Source organism: Oryzias latipes, chromosome 11 (genome assembly GCF_053564925.1).
Source record: "Oryzias latipes strain Hd-rR chromosome 11, Olatipes_Hd-rR_3.1".
Lineage (NCBI taxonomy): Eukaryota > Metazoa > Chordata > Actinopteri > Beloniformes > Adrianichthyidae > Oryzias > Oryzias latipes.
The window spans coordinates 21,621,239-21,642,724 of NC_136247.1; the positions used below are offsets into that span (position 1 = coordinate 21,621,239).

Sequence of the window (21,486 nt, forward strand, 5' to 3'; positions counted from 1 at the left end):
TTTAGCACCTTGCATGCCAGCTTTATACCACCATCAATGTGTGAATGTGTTTTTTATGAGTAAACAGAACTTTGACTGATGTGTTTTGGGTCTTACAGGGCTTATATCATGCAAAATCAGCTTTTTTGAGCTCTTAAGTGTAGCATGATGGTCATTCCTCACAAAAAAAACAAAACCAAAGCAATATTTTGATCCATTCGCGCATTTTTGAGAATTCCTTTAACCCTTGTGCTATCCTAGGCACTTTAGCATTGGGAGTTGGGTCGTCTAGACCCACTAGACAGTGCTCTGAACCTTTTTTCTTCAATGATTTGTGACTTTCACTGGTGTCCATGGATTACATGAAATCTTTCCACCTTTATCATGGTAGGGAGAACACGTCAATGTAAGGGTGGGGTCATGTAAGATAGCACAAGGGTTAAAAACCTGCACTATAAGCACCAGCCCTTCCCCATCCACGTATACTCACATTGTGATGTCACAAATTGGGATATAGTCCCTTCCAGGCAGAGTCTGTGCTGCCAGCACCGCCGCCAGGCTAACACACACACACACTTTCTCCACACAGATAGCTGTGATCAGTAAAACTCTTTCCTTTTATATGCACAATATGTACATCCATCTTTGCAAAAGTTCAGATGTTGTTTGCTTTGGTGGGGAAACACAGACACACTGCAGAGGCCGATTCTAGGTTGACGTCAAAGCCGGTACCTCAGAGATCGAAATGTCTTACTTACGGGTAAGAAAGTAAACAGTGAAAATAACTAATATTTCATTGAAAAATGGTTCTTTAGTGTGCCAAAGGTAATATATTTTATAATCTTAAACTTTTCAGTTTACTCTGAAAGGCTTTAAAAAAGCATGACATAGGCCCTTTGATGAAGATAGAAAAGTCCTATTCAAGTATTTGCTCTTCATCATTGACGTATGGGATTGAGGCAGAGCTGTTTCCTGAAGGATCCCAGAGTGGGGTTGTAACCAGTTTCTATGGTCTGAGCCTGTCCTCTAAAAATCTTACAGCTGAAGTGTTCAGGACATGTCTCACAAAGACATGACTTAAGGGCAGATCCAGGAAACAACCCAGGGTATTACCTTGGATAAACTGTTGGGAGTGGTAGGAAAGAGATGATCTTGTAGCTAAGCTTTCTGGACTTTCTTCACTATTACTAGCAATCTAAGGATTGTCATGCTTGCTATCTTTTTTCAGTTTTCTCTCAAACTGCTTGTCTTGTGAAACTATTCTCATGGTTTTTTTTAAAGCCCAGCTGTTTAAGGATTTTATTCGTTCGGCCTTGTACTGATCACACCAAAAGTCTTCCTTTTGACAATATTTCCATGTTTTGTTTTGTTTTTTACCAAAAACATCTTCAAGTACATAATTTTTTTCCCATCACACTGCTTGACTATGTGTGAGAGAATAAGAAAACAGACGAGGAAAAACAAAGGGGAACTAACATTTTGGCCTAAATAAACAAAACACTGCATTAACAGACCCATCTTCAGGACTGTTGAAGCCAGCCACCCCCTGATGCTGACTGCCTTACGGGGAACCGCCTAATCAGAAAAATATTAGAAATCCCACAAACTAGACTACCCAAGCCCATTCTCAAATTAAAACGAAAATCTGCCAATTACTATGGACTGAGTGGGAAGTGAAAAGGTGCAAGAACAGCAGAGTGATCAACAATAACAAGTCTCATGCTTTCCAGGCTGGTAAACAATGAAAGTCATCACAAACACCAAGAGAGAAAACCACTTCCAAACTTGCAAACAACTAATCAACACTTGATACACACAACTCCTCACAATAAATCTCGCATCAACCCATCGTTATTAACAAGCTACAAGTTGCATCTCAACGATCAACCCTCACCTGTGCACTTAATTCTAGCTTTACTCCCCTCTTCAGACCTGTATGCACACTCGCTTATGAGCTGCACCTTTGCCTGCACAGTTGACTCTGAGGAAAGAGAGCGGAGTTCAATAGGCTAAACTTTCTTCAAATTTAACTGAGGTTGTGTCCGAATTCCTTCCCTTCTCACGACATTGGGCACTATATAGTGGGTTTGCCATCTTGTAGTGCTGTCCAAATCTACAATTCCAAAATTGAGTGCCCTAGAAATTTCCCAGAACTCTCTGCGAAAAACCAGTTTGCATCGATGCTCACTAGATCAGCGAATATAGACCACAATGCATTGCGTCAGAATAGTTTTTGGGAAAAAAAAGTATTTTGATGTTTTTTTTTTAATATACCATCGACATTTTTATCTTCAGAAGACAGTGGACTATAAATCGTTGCAAACGCTCATATCATTTAGATTATTTTATTTTATTTTTTTAACTTGTCCTGTCCAACAGCTGGGCAAACAGATGAGAGCGGAAGGCCTCTTGTGTTGGACATCATTTAGATTTTAACTACTTGAAATTGATGACGACATATTCGCTGTTTAAAAAAAATAAAATAAAAATAGTGAGCATGGTGTCCGAATTGCTTTTAAAATTCAGGGAAACTACATAGTGCTGCACTATCTAGTTTTTTAATAGTTAAGTCGTAGGGTGGGAATTTGGACATAACCAGAGACAACAGACACTGCAGCCAGGGGCTTCTACACTTTCAAGTGGTAGGGGTGTGGACTTCCAACAAGCTCACTCACTAATGATTGGTCAAAGTGTTTTCAGACCTACTTACTACTACTTACTTACTGACATCGTCTGGCTCCAACATGGACAGTAATGGCAATTTGATTTAGATTTACTCCCGTAGTTTGTCATTTTTGTGTTTGAAGATTGTAAAACTTCATTGTAATTTATGAATGAATTCTTAGAATAAAGAAGAGAATAAAGAATAAGAGAATCTCTTAAGAATATTAACTTGTTCTGTCCAACAACTGAGCAAACTGATTAGAGCTGAAGGCCTTTTGTGTTGGACAGGTTTTACTATCACAAAAAGAGGTTATATATCTTCGAAAAACCAGAGTGTAAATTTGTATTAACCCCTTTTTGTTTTTTTTATTATTTTTTATTTATTTGTTACATTTAGTGTGTGTGGGGAGGGAGAGGGGAAGAATGTGAGGGGGGGTGGGAGTGGAAGAGAATAAAAGAAAGAGAGGTGGAGAATGTGGGGGATACAAGCACTGATTTGAACAAGTTATTATTTTAAGATGTGTAACAATTATACCAGATCTGCTGGAAAGACAAATATTACATCAAAGGTGAAATTCTGAAGGTCTCTGTCAATCAATACACTTTGGGTTAGGAGGAGGGATAAACCAAACAGGGAGTAGTGTGCACGTACACATGGGGGTGGAGATACATGCACGCTTCCAAAGTGAACCATGTGTTCATAAGGGGAACCAGATCCTTCCCAGCCCGACCAGCCAGACCAGGAGAGGGGGGGATAGAACCCCAGGCCAGGAGCGCCCCAGGCGACGGGACCCAAGCAGCCCGGGAGGGGGGGAGGAGGGGACTGCCCACCCACCTAGCCAGGCGCAGAGGGGGCCCCCCTACAGGGGCCCCCCTGGCGCCGAGAGGCATAGGCGAACCCGGCGTTTGGGCCCCCTGGCCACAGGACAGGCGCTTAGCCGTACCAGGCGCCGGACACCGAGACCCGGGCCAAGGACAAAGCCAGGGCCCCGAGAACCCATGAGCCACCCACCACCCAGCCGGAGCCCGTCTCAGCAAGCCAGCCCCGGCACCCGACCCAAGCAACCCAGAGATCATCGGGCAACCACAGCTCCCCCCCCCCCCCCCCCCTCCCACTACTCTACCCTCTACAACCCTCCTCACCCGCCATCCTTTACTCTTTAGCGAAAGTAGACCCAGTTTTGCGCATGTGTGGACCGATTAGGTAGCTGTTACAGATTGGGCAGCGACAGTGGCCACTGAACTGACTTCATTTGGGTGGAGCCGGAAGTAAACCATTTTTTATGGGTGACGTCACACTCACTCAGTTTAGTTCTTATATCCAGTCAATGGTTTGAATATCCACCCCCAGACAGAGATTCCATCTAACCATTAATATCTTTAAAATTTGTGCATATACTGTTTTGGATTTAAAATGGTTTTCAAAGGATTTAGTCTATTTGGTTACACCAGTTGCTACAAACTAAATGGTACAGATGTACATATTTTACCCAAAACAAGTGGCAGACAAGTCATAAATGCTCCAGGAAATACTGACAACTTTAAAAAAGGGTTTTGTTTTTACGTGAGATGCCCCACTTCCCATATGTTCTTCCTTGTTTTTAATGTGATAACAGTGGGATATTCGCAAAAGCCAGATTTAGTTTTTGAAGCTTAAACTTTGTGAGGCAATGATTGTTGTAAACATGTCTCTGTTGTGAATAAGATGCACTATGTTTTTCCCAGCGGAGCACTTTAGCTTCATAAATAATTCAAACCCACACTCCCATGCAGGCACTCACAAATGCACACCACCCACTTACAGCCATGTGTGTGTAGGGGACATACAAACGCACACATAAAGCACAACCTGCATTGATTTTGGAGCATTTAAAACTCCTTGAAGTAGCTCTTTCCTGGAAGACAGCAAGTTCATGTTAGATGGATTAGGAAAAGGGCAAGATAGCGAACTTCAAAGTTGATGTGTGTTGTGTCATCTTTTTTTTTTTTTGCATTTTAAGTTGCAGAACTTGATGCATTTCTGTTCATTATAAATGTTCACCTACGCCAAACAGATTAACAGGAAAAGTCTCTTTTATTATTTTTCTGTAGACCTTTCTGACCTCTCGTATTCTCCTTCACTCCCAGAGATATACCTTTAAATCAAGGTGATCCTAACATAGTTTAACTGTTTTTCCTAAGAGTTAAAACTTGCCATAAAGTTTTAGACATAGAAGCAATGTTGCTTTTTTTATACTTTTTTTTCCCCCCTTTAGCACATTATGCTTAAAATAAGACATTTTATTCCCCATCTGCTTTTTGCTGAACATTTGTTGCAGTGAAGAAGTAAATTCCCATAAACCTTTTGCAGTTTGCTCATGAGTTTCATTACAACCAAAACACATCAGGATTACATCTCCACCGCCACTTTCATATCGCCCTTGGCAACGCATGTTCAAGCGGCCACTTTCAGTACAAAGCCCATGTAAACACACGGAAATGTGCTTTTTGGGCTAACACGTTCAAAACTTTAGCGTTCATGCGTAGCTATGCAAGCTTGAACAACTCTTTCCGGTTGAACTTTGACCAGTCGGGGACTTTGCTTAGTCCCCCTTTAATTGCGCAAAGTACCACATTAACACCTATTGAATCACTTTTATGTAATTTTATGTATTATTATTTTTTTTAGTAGTAGGTTTTTTTGTTTTTTTAGGTATGAATGTTGCACTGAACAGAAGGCACTCTAATATCAATGTATGTGTGACAGTGACAAATAAAGACCTATATATCTACCAACTTTATGAAAATTGATCATGGAGGACACCAAATCTTTCACATTTCAGAAAAAAACATACTATCATATCTAAAATCTACATGTGAGTTATTTTTTTTACCTAGAGGAATAATCCTGGGAAAAAAATATTTAATCTGTAGAAAACTTTCCCTGTATCTTTGCACTTCTTTAGTTTTTGGTGTTGCTTTTTTTCTGTGTCAATGTTTGCTTTGGTTACTGATGTACATAATCCTAATTTATCTTAAATTTCTATTCAAAATTCCTTTATCCTTTTTTCTTCTTTTAATTAGTTCTTCCTGTTCTTCATGGTTTTTCTTTTCTAGGTTCTAGTTAGTCCGTTTTTCCTCTCCCATCCTTTGGTTTACATCCAATTTGTCTTCTTCTTAGACATTCCTCACTAACTTTCTGCCTTTCAAGCCTTATCAGAAGTATTCACAGCTTTATGGCAGCTGCATAACAGATATGCCGTCACATTTATCTTACGGAATGTTTTCTATAGATGAGCTTGCTCAGAAAAGTCTTTAAAGTTGCTGCTGAATGATGAGAATGTACTAGAGCTATCTAACTTAATCTATATTGCATTTTACAAAGAAATTCTCCAATGTTTTTTAGCAACCATCTGTCTTGCAGGGTATTTATCATTTCTGAAATGACTTAGCTGATATCACTGGGCTGAAAACATAAAACAATGGATAGAACAATAGAAACATAGATAATTATTTGTTATTTTTGGTTTGATGTGGCCAAAAAAATTAAATAAAATATTTTAAAAGGAAGCAGAACATTTTACTCTTTAGGTTATAAAACATAAATCTAATCAATTTTTTATTTATATTTTACTTTTCATACCTAGTAACACAAACTGAATAAATCATGTAGAACAAGTTCAATAATTTAACAACCCCCACCTCCTCACTACTCCCACCCCTTATACTGATTGAGATAAACATCGGGCATCAGGTTGAGCACGCAAAAAGAATTACGGAAAGAGGTGACAGAAATGTCAGACAAGTCGGCAACTCTTTTTTTTCTCTGGGAATAAAGTACAACACCCCTCCTCCCTCCACTGAGAGCCCCTAGTTTCCTTATTTTAATATATTATGGAGGGACACTCAGATTCGATTCAGATTTACTTTGTTGTCCCTCGCACATGAACAAAATCATACAAACTAGTGATTTTAAGTCATTTTTAAACTAACTGATCCTGAAGTTTAAATAGTCTATATACACATTTACATACATAAATGCACAAAGAAAACTTAAAAAAAAATGTTTTCATTGTTAGGCCAAGCATTCATCATCCTTCTCCTTGCCCTATGAAGTTTTAAGCTCCACCCAAGTTTAACACACTGCTTTAGAAATCCTTTATTAACAGTAGGATTTGCAAACATAAAATAAATAAATAAACTTTTGACAATTTTTTTGTTCTGTGCATTTAGAACCATGAAAACCTGCACTAGTTGTGCTACAGATACAATAAAAGGCATTAGAATCAGTTGCCGTTGACTCTCGCTCTCAAAAAAACGTAAATATCACCTCAGTATTGCATGATTGCATTTGTGAACAACTGGCGCTACAGCCAAATACAGGGCAAACACAAAGTGACTTTTTTTTCAAAGTAAAAGCATCCCGCAAACTTTAGAGCAGGGGTGTCAAACATACAGCCCATGGGCCGTATCCGGTCCGCCGGATGGTTTAATCCAGCCCACTTTTGAAGAGTAAAAATTTCAAGTGGGGAGTTATTCTTTTTTTAAGAAATAACCGAAATGCGCAATTCCGCCACTAGGGGGAGCAAAGAAAAAGCAAAACAGGTGATACAGCATATCTCTGCACGTGCCAAAAGTGAAACCTAACAGCTCTGCGTCTGGGTAAGATGCAGTTTGGTTCTCTGCGCTGTTATGTTGATAAAAGAATGATTAGTAGTGACACCCTAATGACCAAAATTTTGTCAAAAAGAAAAAAAGGTTGAAGTGGAGTGCCGAGCTTTCCAGGAAAAATGGAAAGAGTTTTATTTATTCACGGGTCTGAAAACAAATGCATGCTTGGTATGTCATCAACATGTTGCAGTGCTCAAAGAATATAACATTCAGCACCACTATGAGACTCACCATAAAGAAAAGTTTCAACATTTGCAGCGTCAGTTAAGAAAAATGTACCAACTATTATCTGGACTGAAAAACAACCGTCTGCATTAACTGCAGCCGTGACGTCTGTAATGTAGCAGTGACAGCTGCCTTATTTACTGCAAAAAAGTTGGTGCAAACATCCAAACCCTTTTCAGATGTTGAAGTTATGGACCAATGCTGCAGAAGTCTTTTGCCCCACAAAGCTAGCGACCCTTGCCAACATAAGTCTGTCAAAATCTGTCAAATCATGCAAGTTTAACTTAGTTTAATTTTTCATTGAGTTGCACATTTACATTTTAGGCAGGGTGTTCCATTTTTTCCCCCCATAGCCCATCTTGAGTTCAATATCAGGATTGCTTCGGTGTCAGATGTAGAATATTCAGTCTGTATAACATTGACTACAGACCAAAACCAATTTTTTTCTTAAAACAATTTTATTTTATGAAATGCAGTTTATTTGAGATCCATTGGCCACTGTAAATGAATGTGAAATAATAAGTGATTAGGCTAATATGTCGGTTGAGGTATTTTTTTCAACTGAGAAAAAAACAATACAAAAACAAAGCTGTTATTTTGCTTTGTTACTGGTCCGGCCCACTTGAGATCGGATGGGTTGAATGTGGCCCCCGAACCAAAATGAGTTTGACACCCCTTGTTTAGAACAATGAGGATGAAGAAAACATGTCATGGCCAAAGCCATCAGATTCCATTAAAACATTTTTTTTTTAGAGTTGTGTTGGACTTAACTTGGACTTAAATGCAAGTGGCAGAATAGTAGGATTTTTTACATGTTTTCACCAACACCCAAAGTGCCAGTGATGAATTGTAGAGTATTTTAGAAGAGTTTTTTTTTTTATGTTTGGCCACTTTTGCTTTGCTATTTTATTGGAAAAAATGTTGTTACTTTTACTCCTAATAAAATTTCTATTCAGCCTTTTCATCACTGTTTTGCAGTTTCATTTATGTTCCTTTGTGCAAATCACAACATGTCAAATTAAAAGATGTGTCTTCGCTGTAAAACACACCAGAGCAATGAGTTACATAGCTAACAACAAACACGCCTCAGAGGGGAACGAAATGTTGAAAAGCGCCGGTAAGCACATCCATTTCTGTTGTATGTTCTATTGAAGTATGTTTTCAAACATGCTTAATTCTGGAAGTTTAAGGCTTGGCCCATAGACACTAAGCCTTTTAAATTTTAAACAACTATATGATAATCCTTAGTGAGTTGTGAGTGGGCTCTTTGGCGGTCTCAGTTCCATTGGCTGTATAACAGAACTGGATAGAGTGAGTGTGACATCACTCATAGGAAATGACTTACTTCAGGCTCTAAACAAATGAAGTCGGCATTTTTTTGGTTTATGGATGGCACCATGTTAGAGCCAGGCGGCATTAGTAAGCAGGGATTGGTGGAAGTTGTTCGGGAGTCATCGTTTCTATGGCAATTACTCTTGCCAATCAGTAGTGATCGCGAGAATCTGTCAAATGTTTCAAACGTTCGATGCGGGGACCAGCAGGCACCACCTACTTTTTTTTAGGCATCTGATTGACCACTTCCTAACTTGAATAACTAGAGCAAAAATATAAAAAAATAAAATTAAAAATGTAATTGGAAAGTACAGGTTAATGCATACATAGGGGCTTTATTTGGGGGTTGATGTTGACTGTACATTAGTATGAGTGAGTGTGACGTACCCACAGCAAAGGACTTACTTCAGTCCCCAACCAATGGAATACAATTGAGTTGCCATGTTTGAGCCAGATAACATCAGAAAGTAGTGATGTAGTGAGTTCAGTCTGTCTGAATTGTTATTTCTATGGCAACCACTCTCACCAACCAGGAGTGAGCTTGTTGGAAGTCCACACTCCTACCACTTGAAAGCAAGCTACAAACAATCTCTCTGTAATTTTAATGTCTGACGTATGAACATATTATTTTATTGATTGGCCAGTTTATAACTTTCAATACAGAAAACACATGAAAAAAAATAGGATTAACAAGATAATGTTAAAAAAGGTAGCAGAATAAGAATGGTTATTATGACAAAGAGAATGAGTGAGTAAGAGCTTTTTCTTTTTAGATGGAAGTCTGTTGGAATTGGCTTCTTGGAGCCAACAGGTACTTCCTGTTTGGAGCGGATGGGGTCACTGAGTCCAGCTTTCATAGACAGTCAACGGTCAGCTACAGGAAGATAGACCTAAGTAAATAAAAGCAGTTGGAAACTATAATACATTTTTTAGGAGACATAATTCAACCGTATTTCTTTATTAAAAGTTTGTGCCTGCAAGTTGTACATTTGTAAGCTGATCAGAGCGTTGAGTGTGGTTGATTTGTTTTTGCATATATTGCAGAACATATTTTAACCTGAATATACTACAGAGGATTTTTTAAAACCCTTTCAGAATGCAGATGACCTGTCAAGCATTTGAAAAATACTTTTTGAAGTTCCGCTTTATAAGGATATTAGATAGAAACTATCAACACAGTAAACACACAGCATATGAAGTTGTGACAGTACATAATTAATGCTAACTATACTTGTTGACAGTTATAATTCTTCGCAGAAAGACAGAGGCATTATTATGAGTTTACTTTTCTTTAATCTATTACTATCCATTTGTTTTTGCTCACGTCCTTTCTAACAAAGCAGTTGTGATCAGTACTATAGTAGAATATTTAGTGTGGTCTTTATTTGTAATGATAATAGCTCAGTTATTGCAGATGTAGAACGGTCAACCTCTGATTGCACAGGTTTGGGTCCTGCCCAACCTGCCCATGTGTCAAAGTGTCTTTGGGCAAGACACTGAACCCTCACATTACTCTTGGTGGTTAGAGGTTGGCGCCAGCGGAGCCTCCATCAGTGTGTGAATGTGTGTGTGTGCGTGGGCAAATGGGACTGTCACTGTAAAGCGCTTTGGGCCTTTTAGGAAGATAGTTAGGCGCTATACTCCATAAGTACACACCGCTAGAAAACGCTGGTTAGTGCAGAAAAAAAAAGGGTTTGATAAAAATGATTACAGAATGAATCTCCATTATAAGAAAATATCAAGTGTTAATCAATCAAGTCTAGTTGCAATGCTTTTATATATACATTTTGGGATTTTTAAGTGGGAATTAATAGGCTAAATGCAAATTGGATATTACCTAACCATTTAGCCCTAAGAAAAGTAAACTATTTCAGTGGAGAGGACAGAGCAGGAGAACAGGGGGCTTTAAAAATGAGATACAAGTGTGCACTGTATTTCGTCAGCGCCATCATGCGTTAAACAGTCCATGTGAAGCTTTTTTGTTGAGTAGTCAGAGGTGACATTTAACACTCAGTGACACCGAGCATCTCTTTCCTTTCTTTTCGGTCTCTCTACACACGGATGAGAGCGCATTCATGAAAGAGGGTGCAGACGCACACAAATAAAAAATAAAACATAGAAGCTGTCGCAGGTGAGCACATGCTCAGTGAAACATGGTGGACAAAAAACACAGAAAAAAAACAAAGAAATCCAGGACACTAACTCTCCAGGTGAGGACCTGAAAGCCTGAAATGTATGACCTTTAAAACCCTTTTTTGGGTGGTTAGATAAGAAATCTGATGTAGCAAAACCAAGAAAAAATGTTTTTTTTTTCCATTTATAAATCTTCTTTTTCAAATGTGTGTCTGATGTGTTTGCCCCCCCCCCCCCCCCCCCCCAAGGTGCTAAAAACATGATACTTGTGATTTCTGCCTGCATAATTTTGTCACATATTTTATGACATGATCACCAGCTGAAGTCACAGCATGGTCACAAAGTCATGCAGTCATCATGGAAGGAACACAAATATCAGCAACACGTAAGGAAACAGTTGTTCATAATCTAGGTTTTAGACTGCTGTAAGTGTGTAACAATTCTAGTAATGTTTTTATGATACAAAAAATATATATTTGTATCCAATGAAGTTCAGGGTAAAATGGAGGCATGGATCATCCTCATCTAACAAGTTTTTTGAAAGCTAAAGTTTACATTTAAAACACTTTTTTGATTTCCAACCAAAAATATAAATAGGATTCATATAGCCAAAGTCATGAAAAACAACAGTTGGCAATCTATTCATCAATCATTTCTCCATTTAGAGACGCCGTCTGTTGATCTAACATTATTTTTGCTCTTCTGCCCAAATTGACCCTAATATCAGCTTTTAGTCAACTGGCAGACAGCATCTGTTCTTTGATTTGTAGACAGATGGTAGGGGGAGCTCAAAGTCATCATGGTCAGTAGTTGTGTGTCTCTGTGGACAAGCGCACATTTTTGTTGCTTTATAAAGACCTTTTTCAGGTCTTCTCACCAACCTCTTTGGGACAATGAGTTTATTTTTGCCTTATCTGTGTTTCAACTTAAGTCGCTTCAGATTCTAACTGAAAACTGTTCTACCTTTTTTTTATGTTGGAGATCAAGCTTTATTTGATTTTTGTTTAACCCTTGTGCTATCTTAGATGACCCCACCCTTACATTGACGTGTTCTCCCTAGCATGACAAAGGTGGATAAAGGTGGAAAGATTTCATGTAATCCATGGACACCAGTGAAGATCACAAATCATTGAAGAAAAAAGGTTCAGAGCACTGTCTAGTGGGTCTAGATGACCCCACTCCCAATGTTAAAGTGCCTAGGATGGCACAAGGGTTAATGCAGTCTGTTGCATTACCAATTCAACATATAGATAACCCCTGAAGAAGACCAGGATTACAAGAAACATTTTGCATTAATTATTTTTCAGATGCTGAAAACTGTAAAAATATACTATATACTCTCTGAAAAAAAGAGCACGGAATAAACAAGTATAAAACCTTCATCTACAATTTAAAGTAGGCATACTATCTAAGCAAAACAAAAAAAACAAGTTTCTTTAAATGTACACAGACACACAAACAAACACATAATTTCCCTTGACAGTACTTTAGTGTTAAAAGGTGATGAATAGCTAAGACCTAGGGGTATAACTATTCATGGACTTAAAAATCATTTAATCAATTTATATTCCTACAATCTAACCAGGTCAATCTGTCCGAGGCAAGTTGTTAATTGAATTGAATCAACCTATACCGTTATAAACGTTTTTTAAAATTGATTATATCGAAATTGGAAAATATTTGTATTGAGATATTGTAGGTTTATTTTACTATAACGTAAAAATGACCAAGTACCATCACAGCAGACAACACACATGTGATGACAGCAAAAACTGATCAGTGCATCATTCCAGTCCAATATTTGTAAACCCTTTGAATTTAGCAAAGACATGTGACCATACAGTGTGCTAGAATGTTCTATCAATGTTCCCTTTGGATTATTTTAATATGGAAAAACAACAGTGGGCTGAACTTTAGGAAACTAAAATGTGAATGGATTTGACATTCATTCTTGTTTACTTGTTTGTACACATATTTCATTTACGCTTGATTATCTTGAAAGAATTAGGCGGAATCTGGAAAAGTTCATCTGCACTGTTCAGCACTCAGGTATTTCTCTCTGAGTCACACTGGTTGAAGTTTTGGCTAGAGATGTCCTGGATGCATTTTAGGTCAGTGAATTGGATCAAATCAAAGTGTTCAAAATGAACAAATATCGACAATGAACTGTCAACCACAAATTCTGATATGAATTAACTAAGACCCCATGCTGGATTTCGCCTGCTCTGTTTACCAGGAAGACAGAAAACCAGAAATTTATAATTTTTGGTACTTTTTGTCCTTAATGAGGACCAAAGAGCTGTTATAACATAGCAGTAGACTGCAGTGAAGGTGACCGTCCCACTCCTGGCTTTACTCTGTGGTTAACGTCAGACATTATCCTTCCTGTGTTTGTATCTCTAAGAGGCTCCATTAAAAAAAACAAAAATAATGCTACTCTGAAGAAGTCATCGCATTGTTTCTAGTAAATCTAAAGGTGACACAGAAATGCAGTGGCCAAATACAGAATGTGGGAGGTAAAAGGAAAGAATGATAAAAGTTGCAGATGACTACACAGATGAGTCATGCAAAGCTGAATCCCACATTTCCCTACATTCAATGTGGTCTGACAGTCCAATCAAGATCAGTTTGTGAAGGTAAAGATGAAGCAGCTCTCTTTGTAGCCTCAAAACTATTTTTATGTGCTTGCATACACAAAATACTCGTGAAAAGATTATCCTTGCCATCCAACAATTTTTAATTCCTAATCTGACAGATTTAATCATGGCAAAATAACACCTCTTTTGTTCCCAAGAGCAACAATGAAGTCTTTAATCCAATGATCATTTAAAAAAACAACAACTTCCTGATCCTCTGTGGTTTTTTTGAAGAACACTGCAGTGCTACATAACCTTTACGTAAATGCAAAACAAAATGTCATCTATCGTAATTTATTTTGCATCCAGATGGCTTTACATTTGGCAAATCAAGGGTGCCTTTAGCCCATATGTTCTCTGTACAGTCAAATAGCAGCCAAGAAACATGAGGCCAGATGGTACAATGCTGTTCTATTGATGCATCACTTTCTATATCATTTACACACAAACTCATATTAATTCAGAGAGAAACTAGATTAGTTTAAACAATGTCGCTGAAAGACATACCAGTGAGTGATCTTAAGGATTCCAAAATGGAACAATCCAATGTCTACACTACAGCAAGGGTGAAGCCTCTTCAAAAGGAATAGAGTAAATAAATAAAATACAACCCATAATTTTACATTGGAATCTTTCATCAATACATGAAAATGGTGAGATTTCATTACATAAGGCTATGGTTCATGTCCATGTTAAAGTTAGCAATAAAAGTAGCATTGACCACATTATCTTCTCTTTGCAAAAGGTCATGTTTTGTTGAGTGGCATCACCTCCACTCAGATTTGATTATCCCAGCAGCTGCTTTCAGCAGATCCTCCATCAAGTTAATCAACATGCACCCTGTGCTCATCTGCTATTAATATAGCGGTGCCTGAAGTTTCCAGCAGGATGCGCCTTACTAAGAAGCATTGTGATGGTGAGAAACATGGCATCAGAACTAAGTGAAAGCGTCAGTAGTCAAATTGTTATTCAGAGCCAAGATGGGCTTTCTCTGTGTGAAATCAGAGCTAGATGGAAGGTTTCTCAAGGGGCAGTCCATGGCACTCTAAAACACTTTGATTAAACTGGATCTCTTTTATCCAAAGCACGATCAATCAGACCAAAAATTACCACACCATCAAAAGATCATTACATCAAGCTCTGTTCACCATGAGGGAGAAAAACAACTCCATCACAGAAGGAGAATTTGCTCAATAGAGAATGCAAGACTCAGATAAGCCATACTGTCAAACCGAGGCTGTGTGGTGGTAGTCTCAAAAGCTGATTAGTGGTCCCTAAACCACCTTCCAACAGGGAAAATAAGTCCAATCACAGGGCCAAATGTTTCACCTTGATGAAAAGAGACCTTTAAAGGTCTGCTGTTTTGTTTTTTAAGTGTGAATGAATAATGGTTTCTTAACTGTCGCTTAGCTTTTCTCCACTTTTAGATTGAAATTGTGACTTTCCTTTTGGCTACTTTTGTCCCCACATTTTTAAAAATGCAACACTTTCCAAAAACAAGTTATAATGTTGCGTTTTTGCATCATCTATTTGAAAAACAATGTTCCCGTCTCGTGTTTTGAAGATGGAGGATGACTTCCACTCACAACTGTATACTGCCGCAATTTTCTTCCAGTGTTGATGAATGATTGCAGAGTGGTTTCTCTAGATTTTAGGGAAAACTTCTGCTGCATGTAACTTCTTAAAATAAGCAATTCCCTTTTTCTTTTTGAGCTTTATTATAAATTTGGTGGATTCCTTCAAATAATGTCCATTAGTCCCTACTGTCTCATATTGTACCATTTTGGAGGATTTGGTGGTTTTAAAAGTGAAATCTCAGTATTGCCAATTCTGGCTTGGCTGCGCGGTGGCAGAGTGCTTTTACCCTGGTTCAAATCCCAGCTGAGCTTTTCCATACTCTCCGCGTACATGTGGGGGTTTTCTCCAGACACTCCGGCTTCTTCCCACAGTCCAAAAACATGCTTCATAGGTTGATCGGTGACTCTTAAGTAGCCCATTGGTGTTTATGTGTGATTATTTGGCCCTGCGACAGGCTGGCAATCTGTATTAACCCTTGTGCTATCCTATGCACTTTACCATTGGGAGTTGGGTCATCCAGACCCACTAGACAGTGCGCTGAACCTTTTTTCTTCAATGATTTGTGATCTTCACTGGTGTCTATGGATTACATGAAATCTTTCCACCTTTATCCACCTTTGCCATGGTAGGGAGAACACTTCAATGTAAGGGCTATCTAAGATGGCACAAGGGTTACGCGTACCCTGCCTTCGCCCGAAAGTAGCCGGGACAGGCTCCAGCACCTCCTTGACCCCAAAAGGGAAACAGCAAGTTAAGAAATGGATTAATGGGCTTGACTGGATGCTGAAAGTGACACTAAGACCACTAGTGGAATCCAATCTGCCGCATAGCAGAAAGGCTTTTAGAAAAAGGCTGTACCTTAAATCATTTTAATGTCGTCAAATATCCAAAAGGGTGCATGTGTTAGTTTGGTAAACACTTTCATTAATGTTTGTCCGGTCTGTTCTGGCAGGTAAAAATGAGACATAAAATGTCGCTGCAAAAAGAGTGTTAGCAAATTATATTGTGGTACAGTATATGTGCGGGAGGTTGATGGATGGATCGGTGAGGGTAGATAAGAGATCCAGAGGGATAGACGAATACAGGCTGAAGACAGAGGACAGGAGGGGTTGATGTAGATGGTCCATAATACTTAAAGACTGACAGCACAAGCGGTTTTCTGTGATTGAAATCTATGTGTGTGTGTGTGAGAAAGAGATAGTGATCAGCCTATCAAAAGGATGCAGACAGAAGGAATAAAGTTATGGGGACATGAAGAAGAAAGCGTGTGTATGTGTGTGGGAGGGGGTAAGGCCAGAAAAAACGATTAAGAACAAAAATCAATCAGCAGAAAGAGATGGCGTGAGCGCGAAATCTAGAGTAAAAGGCAGAAAGGAAGATCTTCCAGAAAGCCACAGCGAGCCAGGAAGGATAGAGACAAAATCCTCAGATGACTACGATATTGATGACGGCATGGTGGGGAAGAAGGCATGAATGGATGGGTGAAAGAGAGGCGAGATAAGGAGGCTAAGAACAAGTGATCAAAGCACCCCAGGCCATGAGGGGAAGACGGAGCTTGAGAGAGGAAGATGGGGGAGATTCTGGAGGAGGGGAGGGTGAAAAAGTAAACTGAGAGGGTGTGATGACTGAGAAGTAGACAGGTTGGCAAAGAGAAAAGACAGAAAATAATCATTATTGAGGGGTGGGTAAAAGAAAAAATGGCTGTTAAAAAGTAAAAAAAAAATCATTTTGGATGCAACAATTCCAGGAAGTGAAGAGGGTGTAGAGATGTGAGGAAAGGTGAGGTGGCATTCCAACAACAGCCAGAAAAAAAGCAAAGGACACAAAGGCAGAGAAAAGGCCAGCACCAATTCACTGATGTAATAAAAAATGAAGACAGCATGCCAACTCTACTTTTCTCCTACTCTGTCTTCTTCGGATGCTCAGGCGAGAACAAACAACGCCCTGGAAACGTGCTTTCCCTCCTTGTGTAGGCCGGTGCGTCACAGCACGATTTTAGCCTACTCGAGTTGCCCTTTTGAAAACAAAGACAAGACAGTATAAAACTCACACAACTGACACATTTGTATTTTATTTTCTTAATGTATATTTTAAATTTGGAACATGATGCACAGACAAATGTTTTTGAAGAAAAAATAGAAAACTTCAGGCAAGAATAGCAAAAACTAGTTTATTATTGCAATACAATTTGGCAATGAGCTTTCAAACATGTATTGAACAGCATACGGTGGTTGCACTGGAATTTTGCTACCCAATACTAGGGCTTGGCATACTAGGGTTTGGTGTGAAATGTTGGAGTCCCCGGAGAAAACACACGCATGCACGGGGAGAACATGCAAACTCCACCAAAGGTCATCCATTGATGTTCTGCTTCAGGTCCCCCAGCCGGGACTTGAATCGGGGCCTTCTTGCTGCAAGAGCGCTAACCACTCCGCCACCGTGCAGCCCTCCATTATCAATTTTTAAACGGTTGGCACTTCTGTGAATTAAAATCCATAAATCACTACCAAATCTGAGTTCTTGATTTTTCAAAGTTCAACTTGGTTTAACTTGTAACGTGTGTTCAATAGATGCGCGTTTTGTACGTCCCGAGCCTGAAAACGATCATAAAAATGTGCGAGCTACACTTTAATGGGAGAACCTACATAAACGCGGATTTACTGTAAATGCCGGATTAGCCTTTTAACACTGGAGCGTAGAGTTGACAATCTAGCAGATCCAACCGTTTATGCAATTAATGTAATTTCAATAGATTCTGAAATCGTTCAACACTTTACAGTAGTTACGTTTTTAAGCAATCCATGTAAGTCAGCTGCTTCTGTCATGGAGAAAAGCGGCTTTGCACTGTTACGCAACAGTTGATGTTACTGTTGCATATCTGCCAGTTTGAAAAGTCACTTTTATCCGCATCAGAATCATCTGATTCACGTTGATCCCACAAAAGTTCAAAGAGTTCTAGTGCGTCAAAGAGCATGTTTTATATATGTGTCTCTGGCGACATCTCTGGTGGTAAAGGACATAGACAAGACCTAAATGACACTTGCACTGTATTTTCCGGTGTACCTTGTACAGATTGTAGAATAGGTGAATGATAACGTAAAAGCAATGTACAAAAAAAAAATATGCATAAAAGCTTTGCTAAATGTGTAGCAAGGTTTTTCTTTTTTATTTCAGCTTTGTAACATGCATTTCACCTAGATCTAGACATCAGTGAACCCAAGGGAATTTTACTCGCCTGTCAACTGACAGTGGCACATGAAAAGCCTGGAGGGTTGGTAGAGGTGTGTTTGTGGGCATGCATGCGTACATTTCTCTGTATATGTGTTTGGAGGTGCAGGTCTGCATCCACTGGGCCTCACAGATGTCCTGCTGTTGTCATGATAAACCAGTGGCAGCTGCCACCCTGCAAGCAGCACTTCCTCCCACTGACACAAGCAGATTAATGCTTCATTGCACCTGCAAATTTGATGGGGTCTCAACAGGTCTTGGCTTGGGGTGTTGGGTCATTTACACCAACCTCCTTGACTGTCTAGCAGTGGAAAGACATGTGTGTCTGAGAAACTGAAAGGTCTGTCTGTCTCCCTGCCTGCCTTCCTTAGTAAAAAACTTCTGTACTTGTCAGTCATCTGCTGCAGTTTGGGACAATACATAAACATTTTACCTCTGCACGCTACGTTTTTGTTAGGAGAAAAACAACCAAAAATGTGGACTGTCCTTAACTTCACTTACTAGTTTATTAATATTTCATTGTTTCCCATTGTTGTTGTTTTTTTTAATCCACTTTCTTTTTCTTGTTGCTCCATATTCAAATTGTAAAAACCCAATCCAGGTTCTTGTGTTTGCTCAGATTAATGTGTGTTTGATATCATGTGGACGAGTCTGCCATTAGTACATGCACCCCTTTTTTTTTACATTTTGCTTGATGGACCTCGAATGAGCATGTGCATGTACACCTGACAGTGCTCGTTTTTACATTCCTAAAGGATGTCTTTTCCATCACATCAGTTAGTGCAGCCTGAGGATGACAAACACCTGCTGCACCTAAGCCTTTTTTTTTTCAAATCTTGATGATAATGATATGTGATGGGTTGTAGAGTTCCAGAAATCGTGTGCCGTCCTTTACTGCACTTACTGTTGAGTAGGAAAATAACTGCTTGCTGTGAGAACGTGCAAAATTTCTTCTGTTATCTATCACTATAAACCATGCAGGTATAAAAATTATACCATGTTTACAGTTGGACTCAATAAAAAAAAGATTCAACATTGTGTTTTTAATCACTGGGATACTGGCCGAAAAAGGGTTTTTTTCAATTATGGAAAAAACAACAACTGACAAATGAAATAAAATATTCATTTTTTGTAAAAGATTAATTCACAAAAGAAATATTATGACAAGTATTTAGCCCAGAACTACTTTTCACACAGCCATTGTCCCAGTGACACAAGATCCAATGTTGGATGTTTTTTTTTCTTCAGTGAGTGAATCCGTATAAATTATATGTGTATAATTTATGCCATGTACGCAGCGCAATCCATGTGTCTTTATCTGTTATACAGTGCGATCAATTACATGATGGTATCAATCAGATGTGATAAACAACTGAAGAAAAATAGCCAAAATCCATCATCACATCTGTTAAATTTGTTCTGAAACAACTGGAAATTTAAACGACAGACTGACATTGAATCATCAAATTGGAAACCAATTAAATCCAGAGTTCCTAGGTGGTGATTGGAGGAGACGAGAGCGGATCACTGGGACAGAGGACAGCAGAGTGTGATGGGGAACTGCAGCCTATTTTCCAAACTCTACCCAAATTCTACGTGGCTCAAAGAAAATAGTAATTCTGTAAACTGCACTGGCTAAGGGTGCAGAACTGACAGTCCATTACTGTGGAGACTGCTCAGATGTATCCCATGTTTAAAGTGTGGTGTGAGAGCTCCATACTTTCCCAATATGGTTTGCTTATAGTTTGCGGAAAGTCATCCATTTCTAACAATCAAGCCACAAAATAACACTCAGAATCTGGAGAAGAGCATTGTACTAAATTATTGTAACTTAAACAAGTATATATATAAAAATATATCCTATAGGGGGAGAGTTGGGGAATCGGGCTGGCTGACTTCTCATTTTAACTATTCCAGGTATAGTGTGATTAAGGCTAACATGCTTTAATCCACTAAAACTAATTTCACAATTGACTCAACCTGAATGATAAAATGAGACAAATTTTCCCCAAATCTTATTTTTTTTAAAAGTCCGCCCCCTCAGTCCCTCCTCCTCTCCCTAACCCAGGTTTTCTATTTGTCACTCTGATTTGATTGACAGCTGAGGACACATGTGGGGGCACTGTGAGGGGCGGCACTGGGGTGGTGACCAGTCCAGGTTACCCCGGCAACTATGGTAACCAAGCCGACTGTACTTGGATCCTATTGGCCGAACCTGGAGACACCATCTCTGTCATCTTTACAGACTTCCAGACTGAGGAAAAGTATGACTACCTTGAAGTAGAGGGATCTGAACCACCAACAATCATGTGAGTCACATTACTGCATGTATTTTATTTTTTTTAATTCAGGGTTGGAATTTTTCCTTATTTATTCAGTAAAAACCTATTGTTCTATGTCTCAGAAGAAGGGGAATTAAAGCTGATGTACACCATTAAATGCTGGGCAGCTGGCCACTTTCTGCTGCAGTAATCAAAGTGTTGGGAGTGTAACCAAGGTTTATTAATAATTTATTCAACTAAGTATGTTTTTTTTTTTTACATGCTGACTGTTTCCAACATTTTTATTTATAAAAAAAATGTTTACTTTATATGGAAAAACAGTAGAAGATGGAGGTGTTACTGTTGTTTTGACACTCAACATAAATAAGTACTATCCCTAGTTTTGGTTTTGTTTGGGTGCCACAAGCGTATCGTCTTAAGCAAATGTCCTGTATAACAGCAGAGTTAACTCATTACCTTTTGTTGGGCTCTTTGTAACTCTCCCACATGCTTATAGATGGTTGAATCATAACAGCGTTTTATTGCTCTGGCTGCTTATCGATTGGGAGGAAATTAGGGTATTGATCAACCATTGCTGTCGCCAATTGAATGTAATCATGGTTAGGGAGATGTGTGCGTGCAAAACAATTGATCTATTGATAACTGCTTTCAGGCACATGTGCCTGTACAGGTGCAGACCATCATGTTCCTGAGTGATTACCTCTGCCAGTGTGTGTTTACATCTGTTTACCTGCAGACAAAAAAAAGTGACTTTGTGGTTTTTAGCAAACAGCTGTACT

At 38.9% G+C, this 21,486-nt stretch overlaps 1 protein-coding gene across 9 annotated transcripts in view; it reads left to right on the forward strand.

Annotated features, from left to right (window-relative positions):
- The window catches only part of csmd3b (CUB and Sushi multiple domains 3b), a 478,594-nt gene that overhangs the window by 202,497 nt on the left and 254,611 nt on the right, over positions 1 to 21,486 (forward strand). For 6 of the 9 annotated variants that reach the window (XM_078954981.1, XM_023959653.2, XM_078954982.1 and 3 more), the window contains exon 5: positions 20,527 to 20,734. In XM_078954981.1, coding sequence (XP_078811107.1) covers positions 20,527 to 20,734 — 208 coding nt within the window. The remainder of the gene's footprint in view (positions 1 to 20,526; positions 20,735 to 21,486) is intronic. The other 3 variants (XM_078954985.1, XM_078954986.1, XM_078954983.1) reach the window with 2 other exon arrangements.